The following is a 15,265-nucleotide window of genomic DNA, read 5'->3' on the forward strand; positions in this document are numbered from 1 at the left end:
TCCCATCCGCGCCCTGGAGTGGCGATTATTATTGCGCTACTTAAACCATCATTTACATCTACCTATTCCACCGTTCTAGCCTAGACTACTGAGTCATAGGCTGAAATCCTACCACTAAAACACGATATAATTCAGCTCTACACGCGTTGCGTGTTGGTGATGACTTCATAGCCGGAATCGCACGCGACTAATCCTTTTGACCCACACCCCCTCAACGCGCGCCGTCAACAAACCAAGGGCACAGGATATACTTCAGGAGAGCGGCAGGACAAGAACTGAGCATTAGTGCATCACATCGCCTGGCGGCGAACGGAGAGCAACAATGCTTCTCCGTCTGCCCACCAGCCTACATTACCCGATCACCGTGACGTCGCTGCTCAAAAAGCCTGGTGACACGGTTGAGAAGGATGAGGCTTTGTTTTGGTATGTCTATCAGACTACCGTCACTGAGGGTGATGGACTGGGGAACACCGTCGAGGTGAAGCGTAGATACCCGACTAGATTTGAATCGACTGTTGATGGAGAGGTCGTCAAATGGCAAATCCAAAAGGGGGATATCATTGATGAACCGTGAGAACTTTGATCCTTGTCTTTTTTACCGTCGAAAATTGTCTAATCTGTTGCTAGGGTCAATGTTGTTGAAATCGATGAGCCTTGCGCGCACGAGATCCAGTTTGGAGGACTTTGCGCCGAGTGTGGAAAGGACATGACTGAGTTTGTACAAGTCTCTCAGCAGGAAAAGAGCTTTTCTAACTGCCTGATGCGTGAACAGATCTACATACAACACCGAAATCATAGATTCCATGCGCGCTCCAATCTCCATGGCTCACGATAACGTCACACTTACGGTCAGCGAACGGGAAGCAACCCGAGTTGAAGAAGATGCAAAGCGCCGGTTACTTGCATCGAGGCGTTTGACCCTGGTGGTGGATCTTGATCAAACTATCATCCATGCCACTGTTGATCCAACGGTGGGGGAATGGAGAGAAGACAAACAAAATCCGAACCATGAAGCTGTGAAGGATGTGCGACAATTTCAATTGATTGACGATGGACCTGGTATGCGAGGCTGCTGGTACTACATCAAGCTGCGGCCAGGACTGGAGGAATTTCTGCAAAACGTGGCCGAAATTTATGAGTTGCACATCTACACCATGGGTACCCGTGCTTATGCCCAACATATCGTTGATATCATTGACCCTACCCGCAAGCTCTTTGGTGACCGAATTCTTAGTCGTGACGAGAGCGGAAGTTTGACGGTCAAGGACTTGCAACGGCTGTTCCCGGTGGACACAAAGATGGTGGTAATCATTGATGATCGTGGTGATATCTGGAGATGGAGTCCCAATCTTATCAAGGTCTCGCCTTATGACTTCTTCGTCGGAATTGGTGACATCAATTCAAGTTTCCTCCCGAAGAAGGAAGATATTGGAGCGAACAAGTCTCAAATCGAAGCAAAGACCTCGGAGAACAACCAGGAACATCATGTCAATGGTAAATCCCAAGAGGGAGCCGAGATCTCAGCGTTAGAACAGCTGGTGACCATGGGAGGCGGAGACAGCCCAAGACTCCTCCAGGAACAGACTGATGCACAAGAAGAGACAATAATGCATCAGGTGGAGGATCGGCCTTTATTGCAGAAGCAAAAGGAATTGGAGGCAGAGGATAATATCGCTGAAACCAGTGATGCATCATCTAGCGTCGAAGAAGCCCAGGAACCTGCGAAACATCGGCATCACCTGCTTGAGGATCACGATCAAGAACTCTACCAATTGCAAAACCGCCTGGAACAAGTGCATCTTCAATTCTATGATGAATATGACAAGAGGCGGACTCTCGCTCTTGGAGGTCGGGTGGCAGCTTTAAGGGGCGAGAAGGTTCACTCGAGGGACAAAGACGTGGATCTCAAACTGGTTCCTGACGTGAAGGATATCATGCCGCAGATCAAACGGCGTATCCTTGGAGGGGTAGTGTTGGTATTTTCAGGCGTCCTTCCTCTGGGCATAGATTTCCAAAATGCAGACATCTCCCTGTGGGCGAAGAGCTTTGGTGTGACGATTTCGTCAAGGATCAACACCCGCACAACTCATCTCGTGGCCGGGCGCAACCGCACGGCCAAGGTGAGAGAAGCCACTCGCTATCCCAATATCAAGATTGTGACAACACAATGGCTTGTCGACGCGTTGGTTCAGTGGAGACACGTGGACGAAGAACCCTATCTTCTCCCACTTCACCCAGATGATCGAGGCGACCCCTTGACCCCAAGTGAACTCGAACTAGAGACCTCCATGCTCTCGTCCACAGATGAGGATATAACAGGGTCTCAATGGACACAAGAAGATGACGCCGAAGACATCTTCAAGTCATCTGGTCTGAACGAGACATCGCCAATCGGGTATGATGCCGATGAGCAAGCCGCCGTACACGATGAACTGAAGGATTTCCTGGGTAGTGATGATGAAAGTGAAAGTGACAATGAGTCTTTATTAGATGAGCCATCCACAGGAGGCAAGAAGCGTAAACGCAACGAAGAAACCGAAAGTGGCACCGACGAAGAAGAATCTGGAGATGACGACGGAGATGACCATGATAACCCGGGTTCCCGGCTCTCCCAGCGCATCAAACGCTCCTACGAGCGCAACACCAAACTACGAGAAATCACATCGATCATTGCCTCTAGCAGTGACCAGGTTTCCCCAGACCTTCCAAAAACACCAGTTGTGGAAGGAGTGTCTGACTCCGAAACGGCAGGAACTGGCAGTGCTCTAAGGGCCGACTATCCCGATCCAGATGACGATGATGACGAGCTGGAACGGGAAATGCTTGCTGCATTTGAGGGTGGAGGGTACGACTCTCAAGCAGAGGCCGATGCTGCAGCTGAGAATGGATAAAGCACCTGATTTTGTGCTTTCATCTCTGATTCTCTTTTGTGTCTGCTTTGTGCCGTGCCATAACCGGTGTGGGTGGGTGTGTGTGTGTGCAGTTGCAATGCGCTTTTGGCATAGCGACGGTGTTTTTTTTTAGGTCTATTGGACTTTGGATTTATTTTCTTGTCTGTAGTTCCTTGGAATTTGTGTATCTGTGAGTCGCTAGTTGTATGTACAATTGAGTTCTCATGAACCACTTGGGATTCCGTCTGGATCAACAATGGTGATCCATATAGTATCTAGGAATACCTCATTTCATTCCTGTCCGATTGAACCGTACATCCTTCAAAGCCTATATGCTAGATCGCTCCCAACGCCATCGATGCAAAAAAGTGGTATCACAAATAAAAGTCATGAAAAAAATCCAATCAATCATAAAAATCCCGATTCACCTGCCACGACATGATCATCATCCAAAGATAGAAAATCGTATTAACAAGCTCCAGCGCAAAGGCAGTTTTCCAGCAATTGCCTAACAGCGTCAGTCAACCACCAGAATAAGCCGAGACATCGAACTCACAAATAGTACTCTGCGTTAACCAAGCCAAGGTATTAATGTTATTCCCCCAAGCCTTATTGTCCCTCACCCAGATCTGGCAATTGGCATTCACGTTCGCGACAACCCCATACAGCTGCAGCGAAGTCTCAATCAGACCCGTCAGCCACAGCACAAAGAGAATAAAGCTGCCGATGATGATAATCCCCGGTAAGAGAAAATGCCGTGAGGCAAGCACCATAATAAGAAATATGAAGCATACACCGAGTACGCTGGATACAACCATGTAAGGAAAGAGCCTGGATGTCGTTAGTAGATGTATAATAACAAAAGTCTGACTTGGGAAGAATGTGGCGTGTGGGGTTTGAGAATTCACCCTAGTCCACAGAGTAGCAAAGATATAAAGAGCGCCACCTACCATGGAGTCCCAAGGTGCATTTGCGATTGCACAACCATGAACCAAGAGAAAATCCCAAGACAAGTTGCTGAGCACGATAGTCCAACCATGATCCAGATGTTGAGCTGGAGCTCGGGCCAGTGATAGCGACGGCGTACTTCGTGGCGCTTGCGGACAGCCATTTTGTTGTTTGTGTGATGTGGATATGAATGGAAGTACTGGCGATGTGTGTTGTAATTGCGACAGGGGATGGGAGCTCGAATACGACTGGGGAGTGTGTCGTACTTTATGTTGTATACTGGTGATACTTCTATACTGCCCGATGAAGGCTTGGATGCCCTATGTTTTGTTGCAGGCTTGAGATTGGATGGTCAGATCGTGAGTCAAGTCCGAGGGGATTGGTAGAATCGGATGGGTTGTTTCTGGTGAAGCGTGGATTAGACAGCGCATTGGGCGTGAGCGCTCAAGGCCCTGGGAGTTGGTGCGACGGGGATATTTACAACTGCGCATAAATCTCCGGAATGAGATAAAAAAAGGCCACGATGTACTCCGTACAAGGTGAAGAGAAGAAGAAAATCAAAGACCCCCTTTGAAAAAAAAAACACAAGAGGCCGGGAAGAAGGAAATTCAGGAAATTGGGGTGGCAGGGAATTTAGTGTCGTTCATCTCTGTCCTCCGTACGGAGTACTACGTAGCTCACTTTTTGACTGGCAGCATTACTTTGATCGACTTGAAGGTTCGCAACTAATTCTCCAAAGCCTCTTGAACATTCTCTTTTTTATTCCTGATTCAACGAGTTTCTTATAGAAGAGTGTCACCCAATGCACTTCGCACCAACGAACACCCCGCTCGAATAGTCTCCGACGCACCCTTAGACTCCAAGCTGGGGTTGACCTCGACCAAGTCCATTGCAATCAGATTCCCCGTCTCATGCACAGCTTCACAGATGAAGTCTCCCTCACGCAATGTTAAGCCACCACGGACAGGTGTACCGGTGCTAGGAGCCCACTGAGGATCCAGCGCATCGACATCGAAGGACAAGTGAATGGGAGTGTCGTTCCCGATGTGAGCGAGAGCCATTTCGACAACGCGACCGATACCGTGACTAGCATAGGACAAAGATGTTAACATGAAGATCACAACCCCGGGAAAGCGAAACAGAACATACCGGTCAATATCGTGCATACTGAAAGCCTTGATACCATTCTCACGCAGGAGCTTCTTCTCGCCGCGATCGACATCGCGCAATCCGATGTAGACAAGTTTCTGCGTGCTCACGATGTGCGCATCCTGCATCCAGCCAAAGATATCTTTCTTCTCCTCTCGGGCCAATCGAGTCAGAAATGCCATGGGCATACCGTGAATGTTCCCGCTGCCGCTTGTTTCGGGTGTATTGATGTCGGCGTGGGCGTCGACCCAGATGACGGCCATTTCACGGCCCAGCCGCTCGCGGATTGCCTTTGCTGTGCCGGAGACGGTGCCAATGGCGATGGAGTGGTCGCCGCCGAGAGTGAGGACGAATTTTCCGTCCTTGGCATAGTTGTAGACCTGTGTGCTGAGCTTTTTGGTCACGGCGCTGACAGCGCGAGGCTTCTTCATACCCCGGTGGTCGGGGTCTTCGGCGGGGATGTCATTTTCGTAATAGTGGACTATGTTGTCATGGTGGACATCGTAGTCGAGGTCCTCGCTGAGTTGGGTTAGGAGGCCTGAGTCGATGAGGGCCATTGGGGCCGCTTCGACACCCTTCTTGCACTGTGAACAGTTGGGTTAGCCTGATTCATTGATCTATAGCTGCGGGTCCACCGATTTTGTCTTACCTGACCGCCATTGAAACCAACGGCCACAACGCCAAGCTGGTTAGGGTGTGGGAGAAACCTCGAAGTGATCGTTGAAGGCTGTGTCATTGTGTATGTAGCTACCCGTTGTAGGTCTGAAGCAAGAAGAACGAGGGTCTATCGAAGGTCGAGATAAGATGGAAAAAAGTGGAGGCTCGATAAGACAAGGTCAGGATGATGTCGATGAGATTTGGTTGAAGAGAAAGAGAGGATAACTGTTCCTCTTAAATATCTCAAAAGTGTCTCAAAGTATCTTTGAAAATGCCCCGACTTCAACCGGGGCAGTGCTTTCATTCCTTGCGCAGTGCCCGCGAAGTCGCTAAAAACTGCTTTTAGCGATCAAAGCGACTCCGCTGGATCTCCATCACTTCCGTTAAGTACAGGTTGAGGAGAGCTCCCCCCCCCTTTAGGGCCATTCGGTGTCCCACACGCTTTCTCTTGACCTGTTATAAGGAGCTATAGACGGGAAATTCTGTCCTTTCATTTCCGGTCTTGTTTTCAGGCCCGTGGGGCAGTGTCGGAGGTCCGGGAAGTTAGATAGTCTACGGGAGTACAAGGAGAGAGATTGAAATTGGTCATAGTCATGAGGGTATCATTGATGCCATAGAATACATTTAATCCTGGGCTGGACAAGCTATTTCAGAATCAACTCCCGGAGAATCTCTTCTGCTTTGGGAGCTTCCACCCTGCCCTTTTCACCATGGCGCATCATTTGCCCCACGAACCAACCCAATTTACCCAGCTGATTCTTGCTGCGGATCTGCTCGACCATCTGCTCGTTCAAGGCAATGACAGACTCCGCCAGAGCTAGATACTCCTCCCGTGATAACGGCCGCAGTAGGAGATTCTCCGCCTCTAGTAGCTGTGGCACTGGTCGATGGTCCCCATCAAAGATGGTGACCAGCACGTGCTTGGCTGTCGGGCCGGTGATGAGTTTTCGCTGTAGGTGGTCAATGAGGTGGGCCAAGGACCGGGCTGGGACGACATCTGGGTCCCATGTCTGGTCTGCCTTGGCCAAGAGACCGCCTAGCTCGTGCAGAACCCAGTTGCTTGCCACCCGCGCGAGACTGGCGCGTGTTTTGTCGTCTTGGTCTATCTGAAGACTGCGGAGGATATCCACCACATCGTGATAGTACTCGAAGCGAGCTCCGTTGTCCAGCTCGATGAGTGGTTTGGCATCTTCGATGGGCAGACTAAACTCGGATCCGACGAGCAGGGTAAGAAGAGCGTCTGGGGCTGTCGGGATAGACTCTCTCAGACTAGAGAGCAGATCCTCTCCAATGATCAGTGGTGGGAGATCAGGGTCAGGCATGTAGCGGTAGTCGACCGAGCCCTCCTTGCCGCGAAGTCTGCGCGTTTCAGTACTGCCAATTGTCCAACCACGAGTCTCTCCTTCTATGACACCCCCACTCTCGAGCACCTCAATCTGACGATTCTTCTCCGCAATGATGGCATCCTCTACCGCCTTGAAACTGCTGAGATTCTTGATTTCGGTACGCTGACCCAGCCCGCTGATCCCATCGTACTGATGTTGCCCGGGTGCTTCGCCTCGGCGTCGGATCGAGACGTTGACATCTGCACGGAGACCGCCCATCTCCATTCCCGTAGTCACGGCACCACACGATTGTACAATGGCTTGTAGTTTCCGAACGCATGCCGCGGCCGTTGCCGGAGTGTGGATTTGCGGCATGGTGATGATTTCGATCAGAGGATGGGACACCCGGTTGAAGTCAAGAAGTTGGCTCGAGGGCGGGTATTCCTGGGATTTGGCTGTGTCCTGCTCCAACTGGAGTTGTTTGATGTCAATCCGAACCCGTTCCCCGTCCTCCGGGGCGATTCCGTCGTAATCGAACAGGTCAACGTAGCCATTTCGTGCGAATGGTTCTAGAGCACAGGTCAGCACGTTTCCAGGTTTGAAGAGGAACGTAACTTACCATAGTATTGTGTGATTTGATACCCCGCCGGCTGATCCTGGTAGAAGTAGTGTTTCCGATCAAACCGACTGACTGGCTGTATCTCACAGTTCAGCGCAATGGCAGCGCGGAGAGCCGGTAGGAGTGTTGCGATTTGGAATGCCTGTTTCAGATCAGCCCTGGCGCTCTCTTCCAGCATTGCACACCCTAGCACTGACCGGTTGGCTACCTGGGAACGCCAGATCGAACAACGCAACGTTGGAATTGGGTGTATCACTTGTCGATGTTGCTGCCCCTATGCAATTTATGAGAAGATGACTCGTAGTCTTCGGGTGTCAAGGTGTACTGACGGGAGAATAATTTGGACTCTGTATCCAATTGCGCGTGGATCTCCACGCCCACCGTCAGTTCCCATTCTTGCCTCGAAGCCTCCTCTGTTTCCTTGCGTTGTTTTTTGTGTGACCGAAGCGCCTTGGCTTCCTGCTTGAGTTGTTTGCGGAGGGGAACGCGATCTGCGGAGGCTGGCGGTTGGAGATCACGGTTTGGTGCGGAGGAGAATGGGGCTTTAGGGGATGAAATGGATGACCGAGTCACGCGTCGCACGCACAAAGAGCGGACCGTACCGCTGCCAATCCATGACCGAAGCATAGAGAGATTGGACTCGGGTTGTTCGAGGGTTGAAACCTTGACAGACGTGAATTTGCGGGAGAAGCTCCGGCTCGGGGGGACTTGGCGATCTGCAGATCATTGGACATCAGGGCCAAAAATCCACCATTTTCAAGTAACATTTCTACCCGATTACAATACTCCTAAAATTCCAAGAAACAGAGGGTATAATGATTGTCCCTATTAGATTTGTATCGAGTTCACATTGAAAGCCTTCCCGCTAAAAATGATGGCTTTATGTGAACCCTTCTTCACCTGAGTCTATCCTCAAAGTCCACTAGTAGAGCTCTCAATCCTGTCCATGTCTAATAATTAGTTTAAGAGGTAAGGTTTCGCCAGAGTGTTAAGTATAGTAGAAGACAGTATCGCCCTTAGTAGTTCCAAATCTGAGAGGTTTAACATCAGTATAGGCTCATCCCCCACAGCAAGTTTCCCTAAGCCCTAAGATTTCCCCATCTCCCACATTCACCTATTCTCAAGTACCCTCATAGATCCTATCTGACGACCTAATAACATGCTCCCTATTTCTGTCTCTTCTTCAACAGTTCCAAAGTAAAGTAGTCGGCCATCTTCGGTTGTCAGACCAATCTCCGTTCCAAGATGAACTGGTGGAGTCTACAGAGATACAATGGATTTCGAATTCCTCTCTGCTTAGATTGTACTTGATTCCCGCATTCCCGCATGATGAAACGGAAGGGCACTCACCCATCTAATTTCACCGTCAAGTCCAGAGATCACTTACAAGTCTTCATTGATCAACAGGTCCACCGGAGTCAGCTGAGAACTAGCACGTGACCCTCCACGCCCGTTCTGACATGTACTCAGTGGGCTTCAACATGAGCCCACTTCTTAAAAGCGGCAGCTTAGATTGCATGTGGTAGGTATAACAGAGACTTTAAATTGTCGTCACTCTTTACTCAATCATGGTATTTCAAGCTATCAATTTACATATGGATCTATCTATTCTTTGCTAAATGGTTGATTATCTCACTTTCCCCTTTAACCTTCTATCCTCCAATTCTTCGGGTACTCCTTCAGACTACTCAACTCCAACCCATTTTTGACATTTCATGCTTTATGCACGCAATGCGGCAGACAAGTGGCGTTGGCCAGAGTGTAGGCAACATACACTGCTCACATATCTGCATCACATTCCCCCGCTTCGCCAGACCGCCAGATGCAAGGAAGACCAGCGCATAACGAAATGTTCCTTCTAACTTCAGACATACATGCGTCCTCATTGTGTATGAAGCAGGAGGCCTGATTTGCTGTCACACCTTGGCCCACATTGAACTGTTCAGAATGTTCAGCAACTTGGCAATCCCTCATCAATTTACCAATTTCTTGCTTGGAATCGTGAGGAAGAGGTCGATCGACAGGGATACAAGGAACCTCCTTGCGACACCATTGTCATTGGTCGATCCAAATAAAAACCCCAGCGCTTCTTAGTAGCTTCAGATTGTTCCCGAACTGACTGGTGTGACGAATGGCACGACTCCATTTCGACAAGCATAGCACTTTGGGCTTGTTCTCAGCAACTGACACCAAAACCTATTTCCAACTTCGCCACTAGGGCTGACGTTTTGTGTTTCTATGATAACACCATCTTCTCTCTTATCTTGGAGAATGTCTGATGAAACTCGCGGGGAAATGGGACATATCGTGCTACTTTTCACCCCCCCCCCCCCCCCCCCCCCCCAGATTCTGGGCCTTTGACAGTCGATTCGATCTGAGACCTGGAATTCCAGCCATCCCCCTACGCCATGCCTTGGGTCCCTATGCTCCTTCATCACGGCGATTGATATCATGTACATCATTTCCCATTTTCTTTCCTCCCGGGCACACCCTGGTGTGATCTTTGCATTTTGAAGAGGGATGAGTCGGGGTTTGATTCCGAACTGCTCCGATCACCATGCCGCTCCAAACTAGAAAGCTAAAAAAGGACGGAAGGAAGAGGACATACTCGCTGGTTTCGAATACTACAGGCGCACAGACGGGTCCTGTCACAAGCCCCAAAACGGTGGAGAAAAGTTTCCCTTCACAACAGCCCAATGGATCAAGACAAGCCTTCAGTGCGCCTGCCGTTCCAAAAATCCCACCACGGAAACCCGCAGAGCCGGCGAAGAAGCTGCCTGATGTATTTGAGTTCCTGGAAGAAAATGAGGAATCCTCTTCAGACTCATCATCCGCATCGTCGGAGTCGGACTCTGAATCCGAATCCGACGAGGAGTTGGAGCCTCCACGCCCAACACAAGCCACCGCCAAAATTCAGTCTCCCCAGCTACGGGCGAATACTGTGTCGCATGGAGTGTTGGTCTCAGGAGGAAACACACCGTCGAAGAAAGTCATCCAATCAGCTTTAGTGCTGTCCAACTCCCCCAAAGAAGCACGAGAGCCCGCACCATCACCCGCGCCTTCTGCGGGCAATCAATTAGTTGCTCGGAAGAGACAACCCACTAGAAAACCGAGCCCGATATCGACCACAAATTTCTCCCCTGGAAAAGGCCAATTGGAATTGTCCCGACCACCGCTCCCACCATCTCCTCCAAGAAGTCCAGAAGATAGTCTTCACTGTACGCCGACAAAGAGACGAGACTCAAACGTATCGCAAGAACCATCTGGATACGGTCTTGTAGCTTCACACCTAACCAATTCCCCCTCAGCAGAGAGCGGAACGTTCCCTCCGCTATACCGACGCTTCGAGACCATCAACCACCGCGTTCTTCTCCACCTCCAAGACGAGATCTCCCAAATGGAAGAAGATCTACAGACGCTAGATGAGTATGAAGAAATGCATCGAGTGAACATGGCCGAGCAGGATGGCACAAAGCCCTTACCGGCTTCACGGCGGCGAGACGCCCAGTCCCAGGCCTATTCATCTTTACACTACCGTCATATGGATCTCATGAAAGCTTTGATCCAAAAGACCGGACAATACAGTTAGTCTCTGCCTTTCACGTTCCACATTACCATCCTACAAAACAGACCACCTGACGCAGCACATAGACAACGCTCTCAGCGCCTACAGGAAAGTTTTACAGACACTCCCGCAGGCCTCGGAGCAGGAAATCACGAGCTATCGCAGTTGGATGAGAGACCATAAACCCGTCGCTGGGGTCGAGACGCAGTTCCAAATTCACGACGCGGATCTGGTCTCCCTTGCTCCGCAAAAGGCGGCTTCTGCCACCGTAGCACCTGTCTACACCGCCATTATAATAGCGTCTGGTGCGCTCCTGCTGCCGTTATTGGCATTCAGCCTCATTGTGGAGTTCTCTGGTCGTCTGGTAGTTGTGACAGTCGTTGGTGGCGCCGCGGCGGCCATAGCGGCGAATTATTCGTCTGGTATTGACACGCTAGTTGACTCGAGAGATGGCTGGCGCTGTGCTACAATGTAAGATTGCTTCAATTCTGTTGTCGCTGGGCTTGAGACTGACCTTTATATTTTTAGATACTTCGGCTTTATGGCTATGGCTGCTATGTTCCTTCCATAGACTCGATGGTCTATTTCATCAACTAGCATTGGATCCTGTCTGCATCAACTACTTATGATTTATGAATCTTTTTTGTTTCCTGGGCGATGAACACTCTATGTCACTATACTCTTTGTTGTTATTCAATCAAGGGAAGATGGGAAGGGTATTTGCTGCTGGGCACCTAAGAAAGAGACGACTTTATTTTTTGGGCGATTGCTTCGATTACTGGACGGGGCCGACAGACGAGAATCTTGAGCTTGGTGTGCAATGGACTATTAGCATTGGGCAGGAGATGCAGCGGACTGGATGATACCTCAGCGGACCTTTTTCTTCCACAACTCCTTGTGATCTTTGTGAACAACATCAAATTAATGATGTGTGATTTTATGAAGGTTTTATAAGCTCATATGTCAATGTCTCCGTAAATGGCCGAATCTCTACACTGGAAAGCACTAGCTGCACTGGTATGCAGAATTTTGATTGAATTGCATCGGAAGCAGAAAAAAATAGAAACAACTCTCTAAGCAAGACTTAGCTGTATTGCAATGGCAGCCGGTAAACCCAGGCCGACCTGTTTTGAAGTAAAACCATCCACGCCAATCGCTTGATCCATAATACAACACCAAACAAAGAAAAACCATACAAAGCCAGGGATCAAGAGGCTCATTAACAACAAAGTTGGGGAGAAAAATAAACCAGAGACGCGGATCGCATCCAGAGCTCATAATCCGAAAAAAAAAAAAAAATTTGAAAGAGGAAAAAGGCAAAAGTCATTGACGCAGAAGGTCGACGGTGGAGAAAAGTCGTAGTGGGGCTCTGTCTCTCTTTAAAAACAAACCGCGTTTGAATTCGGGACTTGGGACATGCTCAAATTCGCATAAGTGTCACATTTCACGTCGAAAGGGGCGTGCCATTCGGTTTGCTCCCTGGTGTCATGCTGCCCTCTTGGGAAGCACGGGCATCCAGCCCTTGAGGTTGAGGGGTTGAAGAACTGTGACCTGTCTGTCGAGCCGCCAGTTGTGCCTTGTTCCTGTCCATCAGCGCAGCTTGTTCAGCCGCACTGCGAGAGTACGTGGAACTAGCCGCGGAATTTGAGTAGCCGGCCTGTGAAGGAGTTTGGCCTGGAAACTGAGCACGCTGGTTCGAGGTTGCAGTCGCATAGGGCGCACGCCCCTGTGGCGTGGCGTTGAATGTGCCTGGCTGCCTGGCCTGTGGGGTGTATGGCTGTGGAGACACTTGAGCAAATCCATTAGAAGCAGGGCGCTGGTATTGGGGAGCCTGGCTGCCTTGATTGTACTGCGGGTTCATTTGCGCGTATTGAGGAGTGTTGCCTGGGCGTTGACTGGGCGTAGTTGGTGGACGACCCGCGCCATAAGCATGCGTGTATGTAGTTGGTGCCGAGGGCTGCCGTGCGTGCTGTGGCGTGACCTGGAACCCCGACTGATTTGGAGCGCGAGCATTGGAAGCAAAAGCGCGTTGGTTGTAGGCATTGTGAGAGCCTTGGTAATTACTAGGCCGTGCAGTAGAGGGCGTTGAAGTTCGATTTGCGGCACTAGCTGCAGCGAGCAATGCTGCAGCCCTTTCCTGTGACAGAGTGAAGTCATCCTTTTCCATGGTGCCGTTATAGTCAGGAGTTTCAACTAGAACCTTTTGGCTAATATTCAGCTCAGCCAGCTGATTACCGTCCAGTTTGGCGACAGCATAAGGTGGCAGGTTGCAGACGATTGCAGCAAGGCTAGACTTGAGTGTATCATACACGAGTGTCTCTGCTTCAGAGGGCATGTTCAGATCGCCTGAATCAATAGCAAGGGTTTCATTCGAGTCAGGCACTTGTTGACCAGGCGGCTGGAGATCAGAGGGGTATTTGAGACTTCGAATTCGCTGGTAGGAACTTAGAGTGTTGAGCAAGTCAGAAACTTCCTCGAGCATTTGCTTGATCTCTTTTGCTTCCGGATCGACTTCACAACTCGGATCGGTTGCCGTGATGTCAATTGTAAAGTCTTGGGCGTTGAATGACTCAACCATTTCATCTAGAATGCTCTCATCAAGTTCGCCAATATTGCCAGGCTGAGCGGTTTGTTTGTCTTTTTGCTTGATGTCTCCTTCCCATGGGATCGACAGCAGCTTGTTCACGCGATTCGCACCCCGTTGTCCCCACCAAACCATATCCTTCGAAGCGAGCTGTACAATCGCACCAGAGCTGTCGTAAGAAGGAGCAAATGATGAGAATACACCCTGGAAAGCAGACGAATCGGGCCCAGTCCAAAGAGCAGGATCGCCATGTCGATGAACATTATCCGAATCTGCATACTTTTCTACACGATCCCAGTAGGAAGGCGATGATGTGACTCCGCCGTATTGGAGCCACTGGATTGAAGGAAGGGGTGCTAGGCAGTAGTTGCTGCGCTCTCCCAAAAATGTCCTGACATCGAAAGTGGCGTCGAAGCGATCCGTCCATGTGCTCGAATTAGCCCGGTGAGATCGTTTGCGCGGAGGTTCTAGCTTTGGTAATGTTTCGCGTGGAGCAAATACCTCTCCAAATGTTCGCTTTGGTTGAGATGCAGCATCAAGGTTGAAAGGAATTACTTTGGTGGCCGTGATGCCATTAGGCAGGGCGACCTCGCGAAGCTCCTCCTGTACTTCAACAAATTTCTCAGGTCCCGATTCGGACTGCAACGGCACCTTCACCGATTTCTGAAGACTTGAGAATAGCTGCTTGGGATTCGATGGATTTCCGAAGAGTGTCAGTGCAGGCTTATCCTCTCGCTGACAGACATTGATCGCGTGAAGCTCTGTTGATTCGTCGGTATCGTCTTCCATTGTCTCTGTTTTGACCTCGGGCTGGTTGACGAAAGATTGGCCAATCAAGCTATTCATATGTTTTTTGAATGCTGCGATGCGGTTGACCACTTCATTCAAAGGTGCACCGTCTTCTTTTGTGCTATTGGCCTGAGCCTGATTGCGTTCAATTACAGCGGCCGATGCTCTTTCGATGTCAGAAAGAAACTCCTGCAATGTGTTATATTTGCCCGAATTGACGCGTGTTTGGATGTTGGAGGTCTCCAGATCGCCGAAAATCTTTGCGCGTTTCGTTCGAGGCTTCGCGGTTGAATTTGGGAAGGGGCACGAGAGGAGTTGGAGTTCAGTGTCATGCCTGTGACTTGTCAGCATAAAGAGTAAGATCGATTTAATGTTATCAATGCTTACTTCAAAAGAAGATCAATCAGGCTACGCAAAGTTTCATGGAGATTTGCTCGATCGCGTGAGGCAGTGGCATTTGGTTCAGTGCTCGATTTGTCGTCTTGAGTGGAGCGCTTCCGTTTCCCAGAGTTTGCATTAGTAGCAGGGTCGGGATGAGGTTCGCCATTTGTGGTGGAAGTGGGGGTTGTGTCTCCAGCTTCGTCGGCGCTCATGGTTGCGAAGTCGCGCCGAGGTCAAGGTTCACGATGCTTGCTTTGACGCGGTCCCCTCCAATGCAAATGGACGGGGTCCACAAATTTGGTTGAAAGTACAGACTGAAAGGATGCGATCGTGGAAATTAATTTTTGCTGGCGATTT

The 15,265-nt window shown here is 49.9% G+C and overlaps 6 protein-coding genes across 6 annotated transcripts; 2 read left to right on the forward strand and 4 right to left on the reverse strand.

The window, feature by feature from the left end:
* Positions 1-322: 322 nt before the first annotated feature.
* On the forward strand, positions 323-2,891 carry Pdw03_1838 (RNA Polymerase II CTD phosphatase Fcp1, putative; the record flags this gene model as incomplete). The annotated part of the gene is made up of 3 exons (XM_014680935.1): positions 323-570; positions 628-714; positions 773-2,891. 3 exons carry the CDS (start codon positions 323-325, stop codon positions 2,889-2,891), a joined length of 2,454 nt encoding a protein of 817 aa, XP_014536421.1.
* A 404-nt stretch (positions 2,892-3,295) lies between these two features.
* Positions 3,296-4,002, reverse strand: Pdw03_1839 (Ureohydrolase; the record flags this gene model as incomplete). The annotated part of the gene is made up of 3 exons (XM_014680934.2): positions 3,296-3,399; positions 3,448-3,722; positions 3,842-4,002. The coding sequence occupies 3 exons, from the start codon at positions 4,000-4,002 to the stop codon at positions 3,296-3,298; spliced, it is 540 nt and encodes a 179-aa protein (XP_014536420.2).
* A 619-nt stretch (positions 4,003-4,621) lies between these two features.
* Pdw03_1840 (Arginase, putative) lies at positions 4,622-5,724 on the reverse strand (the record flags this gene model as incomplete). The annotated part of the gene is made up of 3 exons (XM_014680933.1): positions 4,622-4,925; positions 4,989-5,572; positions 5,638-5,724. The coding sequence occupies 3 exons, from the start codon at positions 5,722-5,724 to the stop codon at positions 4,622-4,624; spliced, it is 975 nt and encodes a 324-aa protein (XP_014536419.1).
* Positions 5,725-6,289: 565 nt separating this feature from the next.
* On the reverse strand, positions 6,290-8,216 carry Pdw03_1841 (Glutamyl-tRNA(Gln) amidotransferase, B subunit; the record flags this gene model as incomplete). The annotated part of the gene is made up of 4 exons (XM_014680932.1): positions 6,290-7,539; positions 7,590-7,731; positions 7,787-7,863; positions 7,919-8,216. The coding sequence occupies 4 exons, from the start codon at positions 8,214-8,216 to the stop codon at positions 6,290-6,292; spliced, it is 1,767 nt and encodes a 588-aa protein (XP_014536418.1).
* Positions 8,217-10,146: 1,930 nt separating this feature from the next.
* Positions 10,147-11,725, forward strand: Pdw03_1842 (uncharacterized protein; the record flags this gene model as incomplete). Its single annotated transcript, XM_066100012.1, has 4 exons — positions 10,147-10,807; positions 10,898-11,173; positions 11,241-11,625; positions 11,683-11,725. 4 exons carry the CDS (start codon positions 10,147-10,149, stop codon positions 11,723-11,725), a joined length of 1,365 nt encoding a protein of 454 aa, XP_065957739.1.
* Positions 11,726-12,598: 873 nt separating this feature from the next.
* On the reverse strand, positions 12,599-15,120 carry Pdw03_1843 (polyadenylate binding protein types 1 2 3 4 family protein; the record flags this gene model as incomplete). The annotated part of the gene is made up of 2 exons (XM_014680929.1): positions 12,599-14,861; positions 14,915-15,120. 2 exons carry the CDS (start codon positions 15,118-15,120, stop codon positions 12,599-12,601), a joined length of 2,469 nt encoding a protein of 822 aa, XP_014536415.1.
* Between the last annotated feature and the right edge of the window lie 145 nt (positions 15,121-15,265).

This window comes from Penicillium digitatum, chromosome 5 (assembly GCF_016767815.1).
Source record: "Penicillium digitatum chromosome 5, complete sequence".
NCBI lineage: Eukaryota > Fungi > Ascomycota > Eurotiomycetes > Eurotiales > Aspergillaceae > Penicillium > Penicillium digitatum.